The 21864-nt window shown below is 36.2% G+C and overlaps 1 protein-coding gene across 7 annotated transcripts in view; it reads left to right on the top strand.

Annotated features, from left to right (window-relative positions):
* Nucleotides 1–21864, top strand: part of SCEL (sciellin) — a 266901-nt gene that overhangs the window by 232524 nt on the left and 12513 nt on the right. For all 7 annotated transcript variants that reach the window (XM_064493053.1, XM_064493052.1, XM_064493054.1 and 4 more), the window contains 8 exons: nucleotides 2058–2108; nucleotides 3049–3111; nucleotides 6626–6685; nucleotides 6826–6885; nucleotides 7024–7080; nucleotides 14995–15057; nucleotides 19833–19925; nucleotides 20639–20710. In XM_064493053.1, the coding sequence (XP_064349123.1) occupies nucleotides 2058–2108; nucleotides 3049–3111; nucleotides 6626–6685; nucleotides 6826–6885; nucleotides 7024–7080; nucleotides 14995–15057; nucleotides 19833–19925; nucleotides 20639–20710 (519 nt within the window). The remainder of the gene's footprint in view (nucleotides 1–2057; nucleotides 2109–3048; nucleotides 3112–6625; nucleotides 6686–6825; nucleotides 6886–7023; nucleotides 7081–14994; nucleotides 15058–19832; nucleotides 19926–20638; nucleotides 20711–21864) is intronic.

Here is a 21864-nt window from a genome sequence, read left to right as displayed (position 1 = left end):
TATCTTACTTTATAAATAGGAATTTTATTTTTACAGTAGGTAGCTAGTATATAAAGTTTATTAGCCTCGATCAGGAGTCAGAAACTTCTGCTTAAAGGCTAGAGAGTAAATATTTCAGGCTAGGGTCGCTGAAACAGTCTCTATTTTAACTAGTCAACTAGCTACCATAGATAATACATTGTATGTGAATGGGCATGATTGTGTTCCAATAAAACTTTATTTATAAAACCAGTCTATAGACTGGATTTAGCTTGAGGGTCATAGATTGCTGACTCCTGGACTAAGCAGTATTTCACCTGAGTGGGTGAAAAGGATCAACTCTGAACATACTTAGGGTAGCCTTCGAAGCACAGCCTCCCTTGTGTATATTGTTTCATTTGCTTTATGTTTAGACCACAGATTTCACCATTCTTTTATCTGAATATTTAGTGCTAAATCATCTTAGATTTTGTTTACTAAATAAGAACAAAACATTATTGTCACTGTCTGAGGGTCAGATACTGAATCCAGAGACTATGTAATACTTTGCATTGCAGATAAAGATTTAGTGAAAGACAGGTATCCCTTGTCCCTCTTCCAAGATGACTTAGTTTGTAAAGGTGAAACTGGCCTTGATGATATGACCGTTCCCCTGCAGCGTATGAGCCTCTGTTTTAGTACCCACACTCTGCCATGTAATGCGTTAGGTCACATATCCATCTCTTCCCCTTAGCAGTGAAAAGTTTGTGTTCAGAGAACATTATTAGCTATGTAGTCTTGTACAAATCATTTAACCTCCATTAAACCTCATCTTCTTTATCTGTAAAGTGGGGATTGTAAAAGTTACTTTCTTCATGAATTTTCTCGGAAAATTAGGTGAGGACACACTTCTGAAGCACTTAATCGCTCAAGTACTTATTAGACATTATCTGTGGATATTATTATTACTGTTACTGTTTTTCTTCATCCTTGGGTCCCCATTGTACCACTTAGTGCTTAACTCAAAGAAGATACCAAAGAAATTATCCTATTAAGTTGAACAATGTAAAATTTTTAACATTTAACCATTTTTGACCCACAAAACGACAATTTCACATCGTTCAGCATAATAGACTGCAGTAATTTACGTGGAGGGGTATGTACATGACAAAATTAGTTTATAGGTTAATCCTAAAGGTTAGTTAAGTGATGTAAGCCTTTCTGTCTTTTTTCTCTTGAGGATATACAACAAATTGTCCAATAAGAAGGTACATCAAATTAGGCGTCTTGTTCAGGCTTTTTGCTATTAGAGTTGGTATGAAGACCCAGTGTGATAACAGAAATGTCCTTTTAATAATAACAGAGCTATTATTGCCTATTTACATATTTAGGATAAAAGAAAAGAAAGTTACATAATCTAAAGTCTTCCTTGTTCTGATTTAGCATTACATGAAGCTGATTCTAAATTAATATATCAATGTAGCCTCAATGTTAAATATTCATATTATGTGTATTCCGCCATACCTTAGAATCAGGAAATAAACCCTTAAAAAAAAAAAAGTCTCAGGCTTTTGTTTTGTTTTGTCTTGTTTTGAGGGAAGGGAAACAAGGAATACATGGAAATGATGAACAATTTAAATTTTTCTCTTTAAAAATTTTTTTCTTAAATCTTTTTTTAAATGGAGTTCCTGGTTATTGAACCCAGGACCTTGTGCATATACTAAGAATGTGCTCTACCATTGAGCTATAACCCACCCCCTTTAATTTTTCTCTTGTTCATTGCAACCTTCAAAAATATTCTAAATGCTCTTTCTAGTACAAAATGTAATATGGAAAATAAAGAGTTTAAGAGCAATTTAAATTTGAGGTTGTCTTGAAAGAAATCAAGAATAAAACTAAATTAAATTCTCATATGTACATTGTGTAAGAAGTGAATTGATAGTAACCACCTGCTTTTACAGAGGGCTAAAAAGAGAAGTAATGATGAAGTTTTGAATTAGCAACAATCCCTTAATTCAATCTTAAAATAGAAAAGAGGTACAAATTATAATCAATTTTCTTGATTTTTATAAGCTATTGAAACTTACAACATTTTTTAGGAACCGAGACCTGGACAATCTTATCAAAGTGATTCCCTCAGCAAATAAAAGGTAAGCTTATTGAGATTATTGAAAGCTCATGAGTAAGTCTTCAATTTATGCCCCCAAATATGATTAGTTATTTGACTAAGGACATTTGAAAGGAGACATGAAAAAAAAAATGAGAACAGATTGATTTGTTGATGTGTAATAATGCTTGATGGATTTTTCTGTTATTGTTGCTTCAATTTATTACATTACAATATTGTTTACATTGTAATATTGAAGCAAAATATTGAAGTATAATGACTATTTGAGAAATTCATTTGACACAGTAATAGCATAACTAGATTATTACCGTGAATTTATAGTTAATAAATTATAAGTTCATAAAACTGAATAAACCAAAGAATATTGACTTTCTTCTCTTTCACAAACCCAAGGATTGATTTTTAAATGACTTCAGAAAACTGGCAACATAACATTCTTATATGTGATTAGAATATTTTTGCATGACTTTGAATATACTCCTATCTTCTTGAGAAGTTAAGACCCATTATTCACTGGAGCAGAAGTTAAGAAAAGTATGACAGCGTAACTCCAAGCTACCTCTTGAAATTATTGTGATGGTAATGTTTGTGAAAAGCATTGTGCAGATGTAAGGAATTACTGCAAACAGAGAGAGGAAGGATGTTAGCGGGAAGGAGCTTGCGGTTTGGGATCCAGTTGCTATAGTCTCAATCCTGGTTCACCCGCAGTCATTTCTTCTGTATCTGGCCCAAGGAGGGTCTTAACTTCCTTGAAACTCAATTTATTCATAAACAGAGAATGGTAATATTTAACTCATGTAGTTGTTTTGAGGTTTTAAAAAAGATAACTAACATATATATATATAGTAGAAACTCAGTAAATGTATCACTTTTTGTGTAGGATTCTGTCCAAAGAAAAACTGCCAGTCATAAAATTTGCTGATTTCCAACTGAATTTGACTTTTTATTTTATTTTGATTCAGCAGTGAACAAGGTCTTGATAGACTTATTAATGTAAGCCTCAAAGCTGTCAAAGACACGACTGGGTAAGAGAAAGATACTATTTATTCACTTTGTTTTGTTTCTTCTTAACTAACACAATATGAATATAAATGACTTATAATCATTCTTTGGGCAAATTGAATATAAATCTTGAAATAATCATCACCATCCTTATATGTCCCTGGAAACTTAGCTATTTGCTGAGAGACAGAAGGCAGCTCAGGTAAAGCAGTAGAAGGGAGTGAGTGGGGTAGGCATAGGGCTAGTCTATGCCCTGTCTATGCTTTGTAGTATTGATGCTAACACTTTTGTCTCTGAATTTGGTTAAAATTTATTAATGATAGTTAATTTTTTTAAAAAGCTGACACGTCATTAGATTCATTGCCAGCAATATCCTTCATCTTGTTTTCAGAGAGCGTTTTCTGATGGTCAGTGGAAATTTTATGAGATTCATTGATTCTTAGATTCATTGTTTGCTGCTTCCACCAAAGAAATGGACCTAAAACTTGATAATGCTTTAGGTAGTAGTGATTTCACCTTTTTGAGTTTTGTTGGGACATTAAAAAAAGGCAAAATTTTGGAGATGGCAGGAAGGAACCTCAGAGAACTGTAGCCCAGTTAGTTTGAACAATTTTGCAAACCACTGTTCTGTTTGAACGTATTCAATTTACAGAAGAGGAAATTAAGACTCAGAAAGGTTAAGTGATTTGACCAGGATCAGAGAGAAAACTAGTGGAAGACTAATAGTAGTTCTGTGATCTGTTAGGCAGTGAATAATTACTGAGCACCTACTGGGTTTGAAGCTTACAACTAGGTATCATTAGTTGTGCGTCAGGTGTAATTATAGGCCGTGGATGCCAAAAAGAGAATTCAGTAGACATACTCAATCTTATTAACAGCAGGCAATTTTCATAGATTAAAGCTAATTATGAACTGGGGGCACAGGGATGTGACTCCAAGACAATAATAGGTTGTCAATTTAATATATTACATTTTGGGATACTCCTGTGCCGCTTGCTGAATATAGAATGTATTGACAGCTAGTTGCATTTAAAAGAAAAAAAGACATTAAGAAGCTAATTTAATAAAAATGACAGGCAGTGAAATTCATATTCACGGATTCCTAGGAGTAGAAGCTGTTAGACATGAGCAGAGGCTTAGAGATGACCCAATCCAATCTCCTCATTTTACAGATGAGAATACTGAGGCCAGGGGCAGGATCCCACAGTCTTCTGTGAGTTCTTCTAACTCCCAGCCCAACTCCTGGTCTTTAAACCATAACACATGGGCTTTGATCTTAAAATAAACGAAAGTTGATTCAGCACCTTGGGAAACGGTGGAGACTCTGCAGCTGGGATTGCTGCTCTTGCCATGGGGCAGCCGGGGGTGTTCTTTACCGCTTCCACAGGGTCACTTCAAGTGACCCTGGCACAATTATGCCAATGAGTGCAAAACACATTACAGCTTTTGAACTACATGAAAGTAATAACAGCTAAGTATTCCAATGTAGCCCTCTATCCTTAAAGCAGTAACTTGAATGGGAAAAACGTTACATTTTTCCTAGATAAAATTTAGGTTGAAGATTCCTGTGTCTGTAGACTCCAGGGCCTGTAAAAAGTGTCTATAAATTTGTTGTTTTCAGTTCGTTGAGATGAGTTGCATGATGCTATCAATCAAGGCAATTCAGGACTATTACTGAGATAGCTGTTGTATTAACGCACAGTATTGTCTTTTTAGGAGAAGTGGTAAAACGTAGCAGGTGTTCATAAGCTAGTTTTTCTCAAATTATGGGTCACAGCCCATTAAATGGTCTTGTAATTAATTTAGAGAGTGGCAGTCAGCCTTTCCCCCCCCCCCCAATTAACTAGAATAAAAGGGTAGAAAATACAAGAGTTCTTATACAGTTAGGGCGTAATTTCATGAAATTTATGTTTTATTATATGTCCGTCTGACTGAAAAGAGGAAGTATTAGGCAGTGATGTAAAATGTATTTTTTAATGAGCTTTATGAAATAGTGGTTGTGAATATTACAGTTCTAAGGTTTTAGGTGAACCAAGTTTTCTGTATCAGGCAGAACAAGGAAAACAGAAGTTCTCATATTTGTGTTTGCATTTTTAAAATAAAGCTTACTCTTTTTTTTAAGCTTACTCTTAATTTTGCTGGTAGGTGACTATTACATGTAGTGACACTAAAAAACATTGTGATTGATTTTATGTATTAAATGGTTGTAGCCTTTGAGCATATTATTTCCTCTACAAAGTTTTCTTCTTTGTATTTTTTCTTTTAATATATGAAGTTAACCTCATTTTAAAGATTGTCTTTCAGGAACGTTTAACTTTAGATTGTGCAATCAATGTACACAAGAAAATTGTATTTTGGATAGTTTTCATATGCTTTATTATTCCTTTAATAGTATTTGTAGACACCAGCTGATTATCTTTAATTGAGAATATGATTCTTAAAGCTAATTCGAAACAGTGACAATTTATTTAGAGGCTTTCTGTGTACCAGGGAGATCTGAGAAAAGGGATGAGAGATTAAATTTAGTGAAGCCATGAACTGGGAAGCACATTCTATGGAAAGGCTTAGGGTTTAGGGAGTGAAATGCAGAACTTTTCTCAGACTTTTTGATGATTAACCTCTAAGTGCCTCCCCTTCAGTTCCTAACCTTGCATCAGTCTTTTTGAAGAATAAACTGTAATATATTATATTTTATTATATTTTATATAAAGGAAAAGCACTTTGGGAGAAAAGGAAGTACAGGCAGGTTGTGATCCAAAATTTACTAGAAGCAGGTGTTATCAATCCTGAGATTTCCTGCCATTGCGAGTTATTCTATTTCTTTGAATAAATATTATAAAGTGGTTTAGAGGAACACTTTGAAACATCACTACTCTCCAGCCATAAAAAATAAAGTATTATACTGAGGCAGTGAATGACAGTAAACCTGTGGGAGGAAATAGTGTTCTCTTATTGAGGAAAGAAACTGGTAGGTTCAACTAGGAAGTGGACAGTTTTCAGAGTATGTCACTAATTTGATTATAAACAACTGAGTTTAATTCAGCTTTTTAAGTCATCTTAAAGGAGAGAAAAGTCAGTTTTGATGGATTACCAGAATTCTCTTTGCCAAGCCTCATGTTAAGTATAATCCCAGTTTTGAAGCTTATTATTTTTTAAAAAAAGAAATCTTTAGTTGGTGAATATGATTTTAAGAATAACAACATTCGACATTAGAATCAGTTTGTATCTTCATAATGGTATAACATTCCAGAGTGAGAAGTGGTTAACTGCCAGATGTTGCTATGAACTCTTTGTCCACATGCCCTTGTAGATAGGCTCTGACAATGAAGTGTGTGAAGTCAGAGTAACTTTTCTTCTGATCCAGCATAATTCATTGTCCCTGGATTGGTTAGAAAATTTATTTCAAGGCTATTCTATGCCAAACCAGTATGTCTCACACTAAACGTTAAAATAGCTAATCCTTTCTTACAATTCCAACCATTTTAGACCTGTGTTATCTCTAATACAAACTGCTTTAATTTTTTTCTCTACTTAAAGAAATCAAGATCTTGATAAGCTCATCAAAGTGAATCCGGAAACTCTCACCAACAACCGAAGGTAATGGAACTGTTAATTTCTGTGCTTTGAGTGGGAAGAATATTTTGTTTCACTATTATTTCAAGCAGATTTATAACCTTAATGATCTTATCAAAAGAACTTTATAATTAACCTGCTCTCTTTTATTTTTCTATTTAAAGAAACCAGGATCTCGATAACCTCATCAAAGTGAACCCTGAAGTAATCAGAAATAATCAAAGGTAATCAAATAAAAGAAACCATTTCCTGTTCACGTGTCTGTTGCCCCTGAGTAGAGTGGGTTTATATCGCTTTATTGACCCAGCACAAGCAAAAAATCCTATCACTAATCTGAGTTTATGTTTTTCTCTTTTGAACAGCCAAGCTTTGGACAGTCTTATTAAAGTGAAACCTTCAGCTCTCAGAGACACAAAGCGGTAAGTGACTTTACCTAACTCTCTTTTCATGTTCCCAAAGTTCTAGGTTAGGAATTCCCCCCTCCCTCCCTCTCTTTCTTTCTTTCTTCTTTTTTTAAACAAGCCTTTTATTTTTCTTTAGTGTCTAAATGAGCACACATTTATAGCCCATGTGTTTCCTGCCAGCAGAGAATGTGCTGCACTCTTCTGGAATCAACTGCACTCTCTTGGCCTCAGTTTGGTACTTCTTATTTGCACGAAGACAACTTAGTGTTTTGTTGTCTATTGGGAATAGAGTACTGGGACTGAAATGAAAAATCAGTGAAATTTAATTAGAGGAAAACATATTTTGGAGAAGCTGAGCCAAACTGGTGATTGCATCTTCATACAGATGCTTACAGAGTGTTGGAAAGGACGTTCAGAGTCTTCAGAATTGCAGATCCACAACTCACAAGGGCTCACAAAATATTCCAGCAGATTTTAACCTTGCATTTTCATTCTGAGTTCTGCAAATATCTTATAATTCACTATATGTCATATCTTTCACTGAAAAAGCTTATTAATTGCTAACAGATAAATGCACCAGAGTGTACTGTATTAGAAGTCCACATTGTTCTGCTGACCTGAAATTTTGTCATAATAAATATGTAGCTGGGAATCATAGTCTCAATATTCTGGGATGAAGAAAGCAAATTAACATATGGAAAAGTGCTTTGAAGCCACTAGGAGAAAGGACAGTGTGATAACGCTCATTGGCAAAGCTCTTAAGTCTTTTAGTTGTTTTTCTACATTAATGTTTTATTTTGCTTTTTCTGTTTGTGTGTTTTTATCATAAGCTGTTGGGGTATCTGAGGTAGGAAGATACCAAGGCAGTTAAAGAGCAGTTGCTGCTTAGAGAGCAGCATTTATTGAGCACCTCTGACATGCCTTTTTATACATTTAATCCTCACAACAACCAGCCCCATGAGAAATATATTCATGCATGCTATTTTATAGAAGAGGAAACTAACTATAGCTAAAATATATTAAATAATCTTCTCCAGAAAGAAAACACATCCTGGACCTAAACTTGAATTCTTCCGACGTCCCTCCTAGAGGAGAACAAAAGATCTGGGGCGAAACAGCTCAGACTCACTCCTCCTTTCCATCCTTCATCTCCCTACGGTCCCTTCCTTTCTAATCCCCCTCTGCCACCAGCAGTTAAAGGACTACAGTTAGATACAGCTTTTCTAGAAAATTGTTGTTAAAATGACAGGAGAGAGAGAAAGTGCTTGTCTCATAGAGATTTTCTAGTAACTGAAATAACAGCGGACTTTTGGTGTCGACCCTGCCACTGGAAATATCTTTGTTAAGTAGAACCATGTCTTCATAGTGGCATTGGTTGGGGCAGATTTTTCTTTTTATCAGTAACAGTTCTAGGAGGTTCCCAACCCACGTTGAAAGTGGTTAGACTTAACGACCACCTGTGGAATAGCCAACAGTGGCTACTGTAGCCAACTTCTCCCTTAGTGGCTGCTTCCATAAAATGTACCTCTCTCTCTCTCTCTCCTCCCCCATCTCTTTCTCCCTCCCTCTCTCCTGTCCTCCCACCCTTACTTTCCCCTTGTTCTAACTTTCTCCTCTCTCCCTTCCTCCTTCTGGCAAATGTGCTATATTGGCAGATAATGGTAACTTTCTCATGAGTTCTGTCTTTTGTTTACTAGAAGGGGCTAATCTTACAAAAAGTTCTTTGTGTTTCAGCAACTCCTAACAAAATATCTATAAAAAGAGGACATCTTCCTTACACAGACAGGATTACCATAAAGAAGACATTTTTAAATGTTGACCATTATGTTGTTTTCAGATGGCAGCTTGATCTACAAATCTCATGTAAGCAGTGTCTGATTATTCTTTAGCATTTACACCAGATTTGATGATAATCAGCCAGGATATTCAAGAATTATTGCAGAACAAATAGGAACAACTAAGCTGCCCATTTTAAAAAGTGACTTCATTCAATATGTTCAGTCTCTTGTGTCTACAGTGTATCTATGTGGCCCACTGGATTTTAATGGGTACAGAGAGGGGGCATTTTAACATGCCTCCCTGTAGGAATAACAGCCAAAAGGCACTTTTACATCCAATTCAATGTGACAGGAGTTCTGATTATTTAATAGTGTAACAGTGGTGAATCAGAGTTCTTTTTATGTGACTTTGCTGACATTTCCAGCAGCTGTATATTTAATTCGCAGTTAGGGGCGGAATAAACTTCAGTCGTTGATCAGAATGTAAGCAGGTGTCCCTGAGCTCCTTCTAGGAACACAGCAACCTGAACAAATGTAGATGTGCACAGAATTTTCATTTATTCAGGGAGAAACTGCATGACTATTAGCAGTAGCAGTTTCACGTTTTCATGAGCCAACATTGAAGAGAAATATTCAACTATCTATAGCCTAAAACCTGCTGCTCCCATATGGAGATTGGAAAACATCTTGTGATATAGGTCTTTACAGTTCAAAAAGCATCCTTCATCAAAAGTAGAAAAAATATTCTGAATTATTTGTCCTATTATACTTCCATCTTTGCAAGAGTTTCTTATTTGCTAAGACATACCTTTTTAGTATTCCAGTAAGAGAAGAATTCCTTCCTATCTTCCTATTGCATACGTCTCATATTTCTTCTCAAGACAGAAAGCTAGGGGTTGGGGTGGGGTGACCTTGACTGTTTCCATTGCTTTGTTCCCCATAATCAACAGGTCACTTTGGATGCTTCTCCTAGGATTATCTCAAGAACCAAGACACTTCATCATCCCCACTATTACTGTAGCCCAGATTGCTATTACATCTCCTCACCAGTCCCTCTGCTGTCAGTGGTACCTTCTGCCCGTCAATCCATCTGCCGCACTGTAGAATGATCTTCTTAAAACACAAATCTGATCACATCTTTCTTCTGATGAAGGCCTTCTGTGGCTTCTCATTGCCACCGGACAACAGCTGTACCCCTTAACCTGGTTTCCAAAGCCCACCATGATCTTGCCTCCACAGGTCTTCCCACCCCTATTCCTTATTATGCTCCACCCACAAGCAAAGCCCACCCACACACCCTCTGACCTGCAGGCGTCTCACTCCTCCATCATCGCCGTTGCGTGGATAACTGCTACCCATCCATTAGGTGTCAGCTTAGGTGTCTTTGATTCAGGTTCTGGGAAGCCCAAACTGACCCACCACATCCACATCTGGTCCTTCTAGATGTTTTCAAGCTCTCAGTTTTCTGTCTCACAGGTTTTGTCTCTTAAAGGGAATTATTACTTTATCATATCTCTTCAACTATTAGATTTTTAAGGGCAAGAAATGAGTCTGTCTTGTTCACTTCTTTATCTACAGTGCATAGCACAATGCATGGCACATGTTAGATGATAAATAAATATTCTGAGTTACGGGCTAAATCTCAAAACTAATCAAGACCCTAAGATCATCCACCGAGGTACAGTCTAATCCTTCTGACACTAACATTCTGAGCCCCCATGAATGAAACCAGACTGGAGGGATCTGATATCTTATGACTGGTCTCCTTGCTTAAGCCAGCGACTCTGTTTTGAACCATAATCTCAATGAACCATGGTGAATTAGAGTCACTGAAATTCTTGGTCATTTCTTATATTTAAAATACCCAAATTGTTCACCTTTCTCTATGGACCTGTTAATTTCTTTAATGTAAAGTCTTTAAGATTCCTTCATTGAAACAAATTATAAAAATATCTAAAGCTGGGCCCATTTTTTTTCAAAGTCAAAAGAATGGAAGAATTATAACAGTGATCTCACTGTATTCTATGCTTCTTTCAGAGAGATAAAGATTCTTTTTGAACTAAAGCTTAAAGCCTAAGATTTAGTTCTTGGCATAAACGAAGTACCATAGTAAATTTTTTCAGATGGAGGCTTTTAATTTTGCAAATGTGTTTGATACTCTGCAAAAACAATTTAAGTAAGCTGTAGAGAGAGAAACATATTGCAGCTTTTAATAAATACTTCCCACACCCTCCCAGGAGAGAAAGAGCAGTTGGGAGAGAGCTGATAGAGTTCTCTCATGTTGAGCATATCCTAGGAAAAGTTGTATTATAAAGACATGGTAATACCTTGTTTCCCAGAATCTCTATTTTTTTTCTTAATCTGCTCTGTAAGGGAGTGCCATTCCTTGATGGGGCAGTGGAAAATAACTTACATGATTATAACATGGATAAGTGCTTCTATTCAAAATGTGTGCTATGACTCCACATAACAGATAACTCACATTTTCTCCCAAACATTTTTGAAGTCTACAGAAAGAAAAGCATTTGTAGTTGCTATGGTTAACAAAATTTCTTTTTAGCATTTCTCACCGTATCCACAGAGAATTGGTTTCTTGAAGTTAGTTCCAACTGCTCATAAAATCACAAAATTATAAGGTCTTCCTTCCACTGAACTGCCACAGAGGTTTGGAATCAAGCCTTTGTTCGACCCTGCAGCATTTGGCTGGGCTTCTATAAAAATCTATTTTTCACACTTTGACTCACAGCTCTTCATCTTCTGTCACAGTGTAAAAGACACAATGCAATAGACATGGTCTTAATTAAGGAATGAAAGTTTATTTCTTACTCTCTTCAACTCGGGAAGTTTCTGGGCAATCTGAGCTTCTTTTGTTGGGTCTCCACATCTAGCTGATGACATCAGTCAGGGTGAACAACCAAAGCAAATACACATTTTGTACTTTTCATTATCTGGAACTTTTTATTTTACCTTAAATATTAGTATAGAATATTCAGAATAAAATCTTATAATCCATTCTGCCAAACTTGATATGTGACACTATTTAATAAAAACAGCAAAAATTCTATGAAGCCATTAATGGCATGGTTTATTCCATGATGCACAATTAAATTCCTTTGGGAGTGTGCCTCTTTGAAGGCAAGCATAGGTTCCAATTTTGCATTGTCTACCTGGAGTGGTTGGATTTGTGAGATTCTAGCTTCTTCTCCTTGCTTAGGTCTAAGCCCATTGCCACTCTCCCTCATGGTAGCTAGGGTCCAAAAGACATGGGTCCTGGAGGTGTGGCAGTGGGCAGGTGTAGGCAGATCAAAGAAGCAGTATCTGCGGCAGCCAAGAGTGGAAAGTGCCGAGCAGGTAAGGACATCCAGCGTCAGGCTGAGAAATTAAATGTAGTCATACTGTGAGGGCAGAGGGAAATCGATACTAGTTTGTAGGGCTGCCATCACAAGTACCACAGCCTGGGAGGCTTAAAACAGAAATTTATTTCTCACCATTTTGGAGGCTCAAAGTCCATGATCAAAATGTCAGTAGGGTTGGTTCCTCCTGAAGGCCCAGAGGGAAGGGTCTATTCCAGACCTCTCTCCTTGGCTTATAGAGGGCTGTCTTTACCCTGTGTCTTCATTTTGCCTTCCATCTGTGAGTCTAAATTTCTTCTTCTGATAGAGATGCCAATCATATTGGATTAGGGCCCACCCTAATGATCTCATTTGAACTTGATTATCTCCGTAAAGACCCTATCTCCAAATAAAGTCCCATTTGGACATACTGACATTAGGACTTCAGCATATAAATTTGGTGGGGTGCCAAAATTCGACCCATAAGGAAATGTTCCAAAATAAGGAAACAAAGCCAGGGGTGGGAGCTGTGTTAAAAAGGAAAGAAATGTGTGCAATTCAGAGGTGATGTAAGGCAGGTTCTGGGTGATGGACGCAAATGGAGGTAAAGTGTCCATCACTGTCTCTACTGAGCTTTTCTGCCTGGTCATGGTGCACACTGTGTAGCTCGACGTGGGTGGAATTGACTGCCTTAAAGGTTTTGGAGATTAGTATCTTTCCCTTGGGGTCCCTTTCATTTCTTTTCCCAGGGCCAGGTAAGGTAGCAATAGATTTCTACCAGAGAAGGAGAAAAAGAGAATTTAAATGGACTTAATGCCACAAGTATTTTTGGAGCAGCTACTGCAGGGCAAGGCCATGTTAGGCCACTAGTAATGTGATTGTACTCTCAAGTCATAAAGAAAAACACCAGCTTCTTTAAAAAATGTCACTCAGTTCATCCAAGGTTACCTTTGGAGGGAGAATCACTTTCTGGGACAGAACTCTAATTCCCCAAGATTCACGTTTCCTGGCGATCTCTCACCATTTCCCATGGCCAACCATCCCAGTCTGACATTCCTAGAATACTGGATAACAGAAGACCAGGATACTCCACTTAATTTTATTCCATTATCCCCAAGTATTTGGTAAAGTATGATTTTAAAATGTTGAGGGGAGGATCATTTCATGCTGAGGCTGTTAAAATAGTATGGTGACCCCTGAGGCTAAGAAGTAATTAGGGAAGGACCGTCAGGGGTCAGGCAAATACAAAGCCTCCTGTTTCTGTTTCTCAGCTTGAAGGATGCCACCTGAGAGGTTTCCTCACCCAGTCCTAGCAGTTATGTTGAGGAAGTTAGTTTTGAATTTTATATCATTCTGACTGCAGAATCAAATGATTTTGATACTCCTGAGCTGCTTCTGAAATCCTGTACTTTTTACATATATTAATTGGCATATTTTCTACTATCATTCACATTAAAAAATAATTTAACTAATTTCTACATTTTTCAAAGATGTGCAGCTAGTATGTTAAATGTGAGGTTTAACTGTAGCTGTGGAATGCTGTCTAATTAGCATATTTATCAATTATTGATCATTTGGATATTATATTAAAAGAGTATTAAATCTCATTCCACATAAATATGCGGACTTTTAATATTAATTTTCATCCTTATCAATATTAATTTTGTGAGAGTCCATACACTGATTCCATGTAAAATAGCCTTACTTGAAATCTATTCAGGGTCAGAGAAGGGAGGTTTATGAAAACTAGAGTTAATTCTGAAGATGTGAAAAGTTAGGGTAGAAATAAAAATGAAAATGTAGTCCCTCAAAATTTTGGAATCCATATTGCCTACTGCTGTGTCATTACACTTCTGTTAACTATCACGTACTTATTTTTATTCAGTTCACTCACCGCTACTGTGATCATGCCCACAAATTTTATTTACATGAAGTCATGTATTCTCACCGCAACCTTGTAGGATTAGGTATTATTATCCTAGTTTGCAAAAGGAAACTGAGAAATGTCAACTAACTCGCCCAAGGAAATAGGAGAAGTCATGGCCTCACTCTGACTCTTAAACCATCCTCCACACCAATAGAGTTTGTGACAAAGACTTTTCCAAACTCATGGGGAAGAAAAAAGAGCTACCAGTATTATAGCAAATATATAAATAATATATAAATAACATACCAGAGGACATTGTATCTCATGAAGATGTGTCAAACCATTATCATGGCACAAGATTTAAGAATCCAATTGTCCCATTCATCTTCCACGTGGTGAATTGCTTGTTCGTGTTTTGGGTTGACTTCTCATGTTTCTATCATGCAAAAAGCTGGAATGAAGTCTCTAATTAAACATTTAAGATTTGGTTTCAGATGGGCAGGTCACTCAGCCTCAAATCTTGACTCTTTTACAAATTCACTAAGTGACCTTGGAAAATTCCCTTAGCCTGAGCCCCATAGGCTGTCCTGCAAGATTTTGTGAGCTCTGAATGAGATAATCCATGTAGAAATACACAAGTTAGAACTTCGTGACACAAAGTTAGTACTCATTCAAAGTTAGCTGAATGTGTATATCTTTCAGTTGTTTCTTTTCAGACCAGATTTCACAAACCTTCCAAAAAATTAGTTCTTTATTTCTCTCTCACCAGTGTAATCCACCCTCATACTTGAGTTGTATAGATCAAAAAATTCAATATCAGATTTTGTATGTCCCTTATTCTAAAAAATCACAAATGACTGCGTCTAAGATTATGTACTGATCTTTTGAAATGTTATTCTAATGTTTATTTCCTAAAATTATATGTAACTAAATGTTTTTTTTTTCCCTGTAGAGACCAGAACCTGGAAAATTTAATTGAAGTAAATTCAAACATGTCTAAGAATAAGAATGGAAAGTAAGTCTTATTATAATTTATGTTTTTCTTATGAATTCCATATGAACTTGCATAAATTATATAATCTTGGAAGATTTTCTGAGAAGTTGAACTATACTATGATATTTAAGTATAAATATTTTCTGAATACAAAAAAAAAAAAAGCAATGTACAGGGTGCTTAATAGCTGATTTGGGGAAAAATTAACAAAATTTGAATGCTGTTAGAATTTCTGACTAAGGGCCTGCTGTTCAGTGGTTTAGTGTAAAAGGCATCATGGAAATTCAGTGCTTTGCACTTGGACTGTGAAGATTTATTTTTGCTCACTGTTGCTTGGTAGGTTTTCAGTGTGCAGAAAGCACTCTGGGAATCTCTTCCTTGGATACCTAGTGCTAAAAGAATGCACAGACTCATCGCAGCCACAAAACAGGACCTAATTTTGGAATTTCTTGACACCACAAACTATACTGGCTTTAAAACTGTTGTACTTTGTTTCTTCTACAAGGAAGGTTAGGATAGAAGCTATACTTCATTGTTGTTACAGATTGTTTAAATTAGGAAAGAATTTTAAAAGCCTTCCATGTTTAGCAGTTCTTCCCCCCCATACCTAAAAACAATGGGCTTCTATTTTTAACCTTCTTAAGGTACAGCTGCCTTTTCTGTTAAAAAAAAAAAAAGTATGTAAAGAAATGATATTGTTGATATTGGGTGCAGAGAGTGGAAAAGCAGGAAAAGAGCTGGTTTACTGGTTGGTTGTTTGTTCATGCCTCTAAGGGGCTCTTGCATATATTTGGCTCTTCCCCAGATCATCTGCTTTCATTTTATTGATCCCAGGCAAGCCTTTGATAGAATGAGGGAGGATACGTTTTCAATAGGATCTATTGGAAAACGTTTACTGTTTTGGAAATAGTACCAGGCTTACAATTAACCACTCTCATTCAAATATTATTTGGAAGTGATCCAGGTTAAAAAAAAGACAAGTAAATGATTAAGTATAATCAAGGAAGTTCCCAGAGGATGTGATTTGAGAGGTGTTCCAACTTCAGTTGGGCTTGTTCAGTTGGGTTTTGTTGGAAGGATTAATGAGGAAATGGAAATTCAAGAGCAGGAATGGTAGCATGGCCAGGCTCCATAAGGCCTGCACTGAAACGCTGTCCGTTCTTGACCAGAGGACACTCCATCAGGAATTCCTGGACATTATAACCTTCATTCTTTGTCATTATTGTAGCTCAGCTACTTCCTGGGTGTTGTTGGCTTCTGCTGATTTTTCTCCTGCTCTTCCCTCTGCTTATTGGCTTCCTTATTCTCTATGCTGTAGCTGTTTGATAACCAAGAACTTTAGCTGTCTCCCAGTTTCTCCTTCCTCATAACTCCACCTTCCTCTAGCTTGCCATGGTCTGTCTGATCTCCTTTGGTAAGGCAGTGAGGTTGTGGCCATCTGCACAGAAGAGGGTGTGTGGATGGAAAACACCACGGTTGACTTGGTTTACTCTTTGAATGTATTCACTTTGTATAGTAATTGGAGGTCCACATAAATATATGTTTTCTAATTAGTATATTCACAGAATTGTACAACCATCACCACAATCAACTTCAGAACCTTTTCATCACCTCAAAAAGAAACCCCATATCCACTAGCAGTCACACATCATTTTCCTCTAACCCTTGGGACCTCGGTGACTACTAATCTACTTTCTGTCTCTTTGAATTTCCTATTCCGGACATTTCATATAAATGGAAACATGGAATAGGTTGTCCTTTGTGACTGGCTCTTTTCACTTAGCATAATGTGTTCTGGATTCACCCATGTTGTAGCATGTATCAATATTTTATTTCCTTTTATTGTCAAATATTCCATTGAATGAATATACCGAATTTTATTTGTTCATCAATTGATAGGCATTTGGGTTGTTTCCATTATTGGACTATAATTCACCATTATTAACAATGCTGCTATAAACATTCATATATAAGTTTTTGGGTAGAAGTGTTTTCATTTATCTTATACCTAGGAAGTGGAGTTGGTGGTTCCTGTAGTAACTCCATTTGAGGAACTGCCAGACTGTTGTTCAAATCAGCTGTACCATTTGATGTTCTTACCAGCAGTAGATGAGGGTGCGAGATAGTTAAATTTTCCAGGTGAACTTCCACTGCAGAAAACATTTTCTCAAGTGTAATTCCATTTGGAATTTTGTAAGTTCCAACACAATACTTGGATTTATAGTTTATGGAGTTATTTAATTAAGAAACAAAACTGTAACCATTGAATGGAAGTTACAATTCAGCAATTTGTTTCAATGAAAGAGAACTTCTTAACAAGAAAGCTGTCAAACAGCAAACATTGTTAAGTCATGAGTTCTCTTTTATGCATATTATTCAAGGCATCTGAGAGGAGTACTTTGGGAGAGTCCTCTATTGTACTGTTTCCCAAATCGTTTTTATATCAGAATCATCTGCTGATCCAGGGACCACACTTCGAAAACCAGCGCTCTTTTGGGTAAGATGTTGGGCTGCCTCTAAGGTTGTGGCTCTCAACCTTGACATACGCATGAGACTCACTGGAGAGGTTTAAAAGAATCCAAATGCTCAAGCCATACACCAAACCAATTAAGTCAGAATATCTGCCTGTGGGACCCAGTCATGTTTTAAAAAGCACTGCAGATTGTTTCATTGGTTGCCAAAGTATTGTTTCTCTAATGATTTTTATGGTTCTAAATAATTTTTAAAAATTGTGTTACCACTTATTGGCATTAAGATAGGATTTCCTTTGTAAAACTTATCACCATCTCATGAAAAACAAAGAAAGACTTAGCAACCATTACAAACCTTACAGCAGTAAAGAGACATGGTGATTATGTGGAAGTAATATCCTGATTTGGATCTGAAATTAAGACAGGACATTGATGGAAAAACTGATGAAATATGAATAAATCTGTAGTTTTGTTAATGGCATTGTACCAATGTTAATTCCTTAGTTTTGACAAATGTTTCATAGTTGTATGAGATACTAGCGTTAGGAGAAGCTGGGTGAAGGGTCTACTGGGAGTCTCTGTACTGTCATGGCAACTACTCTATACCTTTAAAGTTATTCCAAAATAAAAGATTTCTTTTTTTTTTAAGTCATCTTCCATAGCTACATGAGGAGCAATAAATAAAAATCCAATGAAGAATTTGTTGTTCCATATTCTAAATTTATTTACTCACATTTGATTTTCATTTACAGTTATAAAAATTATGTCTTTCTTAAAAGCATGGTCATTAATCTCATTGTAAACACAACTACTTGTGTTACTGTGTTAGTTGTGTTATTCCATTCCACAAGTGCTACTTATGTTAGTCCATTCAGGCTGCCATAACAAAATACCATAGACCGGGTAGCTTAAATGACAGAAATTTATTTTTTCACACTTCTGGAGGCTAAAGTCCATGATCAAGTTACCTTGGAGGTTGGTTTCTGGTTGAGAACTCACTTCTTGGCTTGCAGATGACTGTCTCCTGCTGTGTCCTCACATGGCCTTTCTTCTGGTGTGCACAGAGATAAAGAGAGATCTCTGGTATCTCCTCCTCTTCTTATAAGGTCACTAGTCCTATGGGATTAAAGCCCTACCTTTAAGATCTTGCCTATCTTTTATTACCTTTTTATAGGCTCTATCTCCAAATCACACTGGGGGTTAGGGTTTCAACATAAGAATTGTGTTGGAACACAATTAAATCTTTATCAGGACTGTTAGCAAATGGTTTCCTTTTCCTATCTGCACATTTTGCAAACTGGTGATATTTGATTTTACCTTTCTGAGGACAATACAGGCACATTTCACACTCACTGACAACCATTGTCCTTTGAAATTATTTGCTAAAATTGGGTTTTGTATTGTATATTATATGATTTGAATATTTCCAAATAATTCCTTGCTAGCTCCGTTGTTCTAGAATGACATATTCTAATGATCACGTTGGAGAATCTTCCAATAATATTAATTCCACTTTTTCATTACTTAGTATCATTTTAACTCAGTTGTATGTTTTGTGAAACATCTGTCTTCAAACTGGAAAATGGTTTTCTGTATGCCAGAGATGATAGTATGTGAACAAATATTTTCCTCTTCTTTAAGAGCTGTCTGGAAATGGAAGGAAAAGGCCAGTCAAGAATGATAAATTATGTTTAAGATCTAAATTCTCTTACTCTTTATGTCTGTCCTATGTCAGAGTATACTAACATGGGGGAGGAGAAAGAGCTAAAGCTTTCACTATTCCTGCATTAAAATATTCCTGTTTCACTGGAAAAAGCAAATATGCCTACACTTTGTTAAGCGTAAGTGACATTTTTAGATTAGCAGAAATCTAGGTCAAAGTTCTTTTGCAATCTTCAAAGTACTGCTTTCCGTTAAAAACAAAAAGGAAACCGGAATTTCTCAAAGCAGCCCCTGGATGATTTTCATTAAATTGATAAACTCTCAGATATATTGTATGTGAAAAGCTTTCTGAAAAGGCACTGCTGCTGTGGAAATGTCACTGGGACCAATTTCAGATGGTTCCTGTGCTTAGTAAAAGGCCTTCTATCCTAGTGTTAGATAATGTGACAATGCCGGTAGATTATTCTTAAAGGTGAGACAGTGGTCTCTGTGGAGGACTAAAACAGTACATGTATTCTGTTTGTGTATCTGTGCAGAAACTGGGACAACATAAAGAGGTTCACTGTATGTAAAAAATGCCAATTGAACAGCATTTCAATAAAACAAAAAAACTCCTAAATGGCCTTGATTTTAAGTGCTGAATATTTGCATTTGCTTTCTCAGGCAAGATGGCCAAGTCAGTGGATCTACTGATGCTTTAAACAATCTGTCCTCTAAAGCCATTGCCTATTCTTATGAAGCCAAGAAGACTCGCAGGTACTGTGGTCAATTATAAAACAAATGACACAACTATTCGCCTTCTGGATTTTTTCTTCCTTTTTTTTTTTTAAACATTCACATACAACCTGATTCTTCCTTTGAAATGCAGAACTTTTAAAATGTATCAGTGACTAAACAGGCTTATACAAAAGTGTTGTGTAAGCAACTTGGTCATTGGTAAGTTGTGACTTTTGGATAGGAAAGTGTAAAATGTGATTTTCCCTAAGAGATCAACAATTTCTTTTTGTAAAGAATGATTGTGACATTGACATTGATATTCTTTAGGTACGTTTAAAGGTTTCATTAAATCAGATATTACCATGTTGGTTAATTAAGGTCCATTTTTGGCTTGAGATACATAGGGAAAGTTACGGTTTGGATATATGAATGGGATATCAGGGAAATGGACACCAAAACATATTACACAAATATTCCAAATAGTCATCATGCTGTACAGCAGACTTACTGAGTGACCAATTTTCATGATAGTAATCTGCAAGTAGGCCATGATAGTGGAAGTTGAGACAAAATGGGAGACATAAATTTTACAGAAGTAAATTAATAGCACTTTAATATTTATATTTCAAAGTAACAGTTTAGAAGGAATATATGAGCATTATTTTTTTTCACTGAATCGGATAATTGCCTTCTTAATTTGACCATCCTTGTAAACAAACTTTAACCATAAAGTAAAATGGTTTGTGTTGCAGCTCCAACGCCGAAACTAGGCATGTGGGACCAAAGGACACTGTTGTGTACACAAGGACATACATGGAGAATAGGTACTGGAAATTGAAGTGTTTTGCTATATATAGTTTATAATTTTGAAATAGTCTATGCTTAAGAAGAATTGCCATTATTTTAGGGTATGCTTGCTTTTTTTCAAATAGCAGAACATTTAAGAGCATATTAAGTTCCAAAATGGCTTAAAGACTTAAACATAAGACAAGACACTATAAACCTCCTGGAAGAAAACATAGGCAGAACATTCTCTGACATAAATCTTAACAATGTTCTCTGAGGACAACCTAACCAGCTAACAGAAATAAAAGCAAAAATAAACAAATGGGAACTAATTAAACTTATAAGCTGTTGCACAGCAAAGGAAACTATATAAACACAACAAAAAGACAATCTATGGAATGGGAGAAGATATTTGCAATAGATGAAGCTAAGAAGGGCTTACTTTCCAGAATAGACAAACAGTTCATACAACTTAATAGCAAAAAGACACACAACCCAATCCAAAAAAGGGCAGAAGACCTAAACAAGCAATTCTCCAGTGAAGACATACAGATGGCCAATAAGTACATGGAAAAATGCTCAATATCGCTAATTATCAGAGAAATGCAAATCAAAACTACAATGAGGTGTCACCTTACAACAGTCAGAATGGCCATCATTCAAAAGTCCACAAATGACAAATGCTGGAGAGGCTGTGGAGAAAGGGGAACCCTCCTACACTGCTGGTGGGAATGCAGTTTGGTGCAGCCATTATGGAAAACAATATGGAGAGTCCTTAAAAAGCTAGAAATAGACTTAACCACATTATCCAACAATCCCACTCCTGGGCATATATCCAGAGGAGGCTCTAATTCAAAAAGACTCATGCACCCCAATGTTCATAGCAGCACTGCTTACAATAGCCAAGACATGGAAACAACCTAAATGTCCATCGACAGATGACTGGATACAGAAGTTGTGATATATTTATACAATAGAATACTACTCAGCCATAAAAATGAATAAAATAATGACATTTTCAGCAACATGGATGGGCCTAGAGGTTGTCATACTAAGTGAAGTAAGCCAGAAAGAGAAAGAAGAATGCCATATGATATCACTCATATGTAGAAACTTAAAAAAATGACATAAATGAACTTATAAAACAGAAACAGACTCACAGACATGGAAAACAAACTTAGTTACCAGGGGA

Source organism: Camelus dromedarius, chromosome 13 (assembly GCF_036321535.1).
Source record: "Camelus dromedarius isolate mCamDro1 chromosome 13, mCamDro1.pat, whole genome shotgun sequence".
NCBI lineage: Eukaryota > Metazoa > Chordata > Mammalia > Artiodactyla > Camelidae > Camelus > Camelus dromedarius.
The sequence above is the reverse complement of the archived record's forward strand: the minus strand, read 5'-3'. Positions and strand labels throughout refer to the sequence as shown.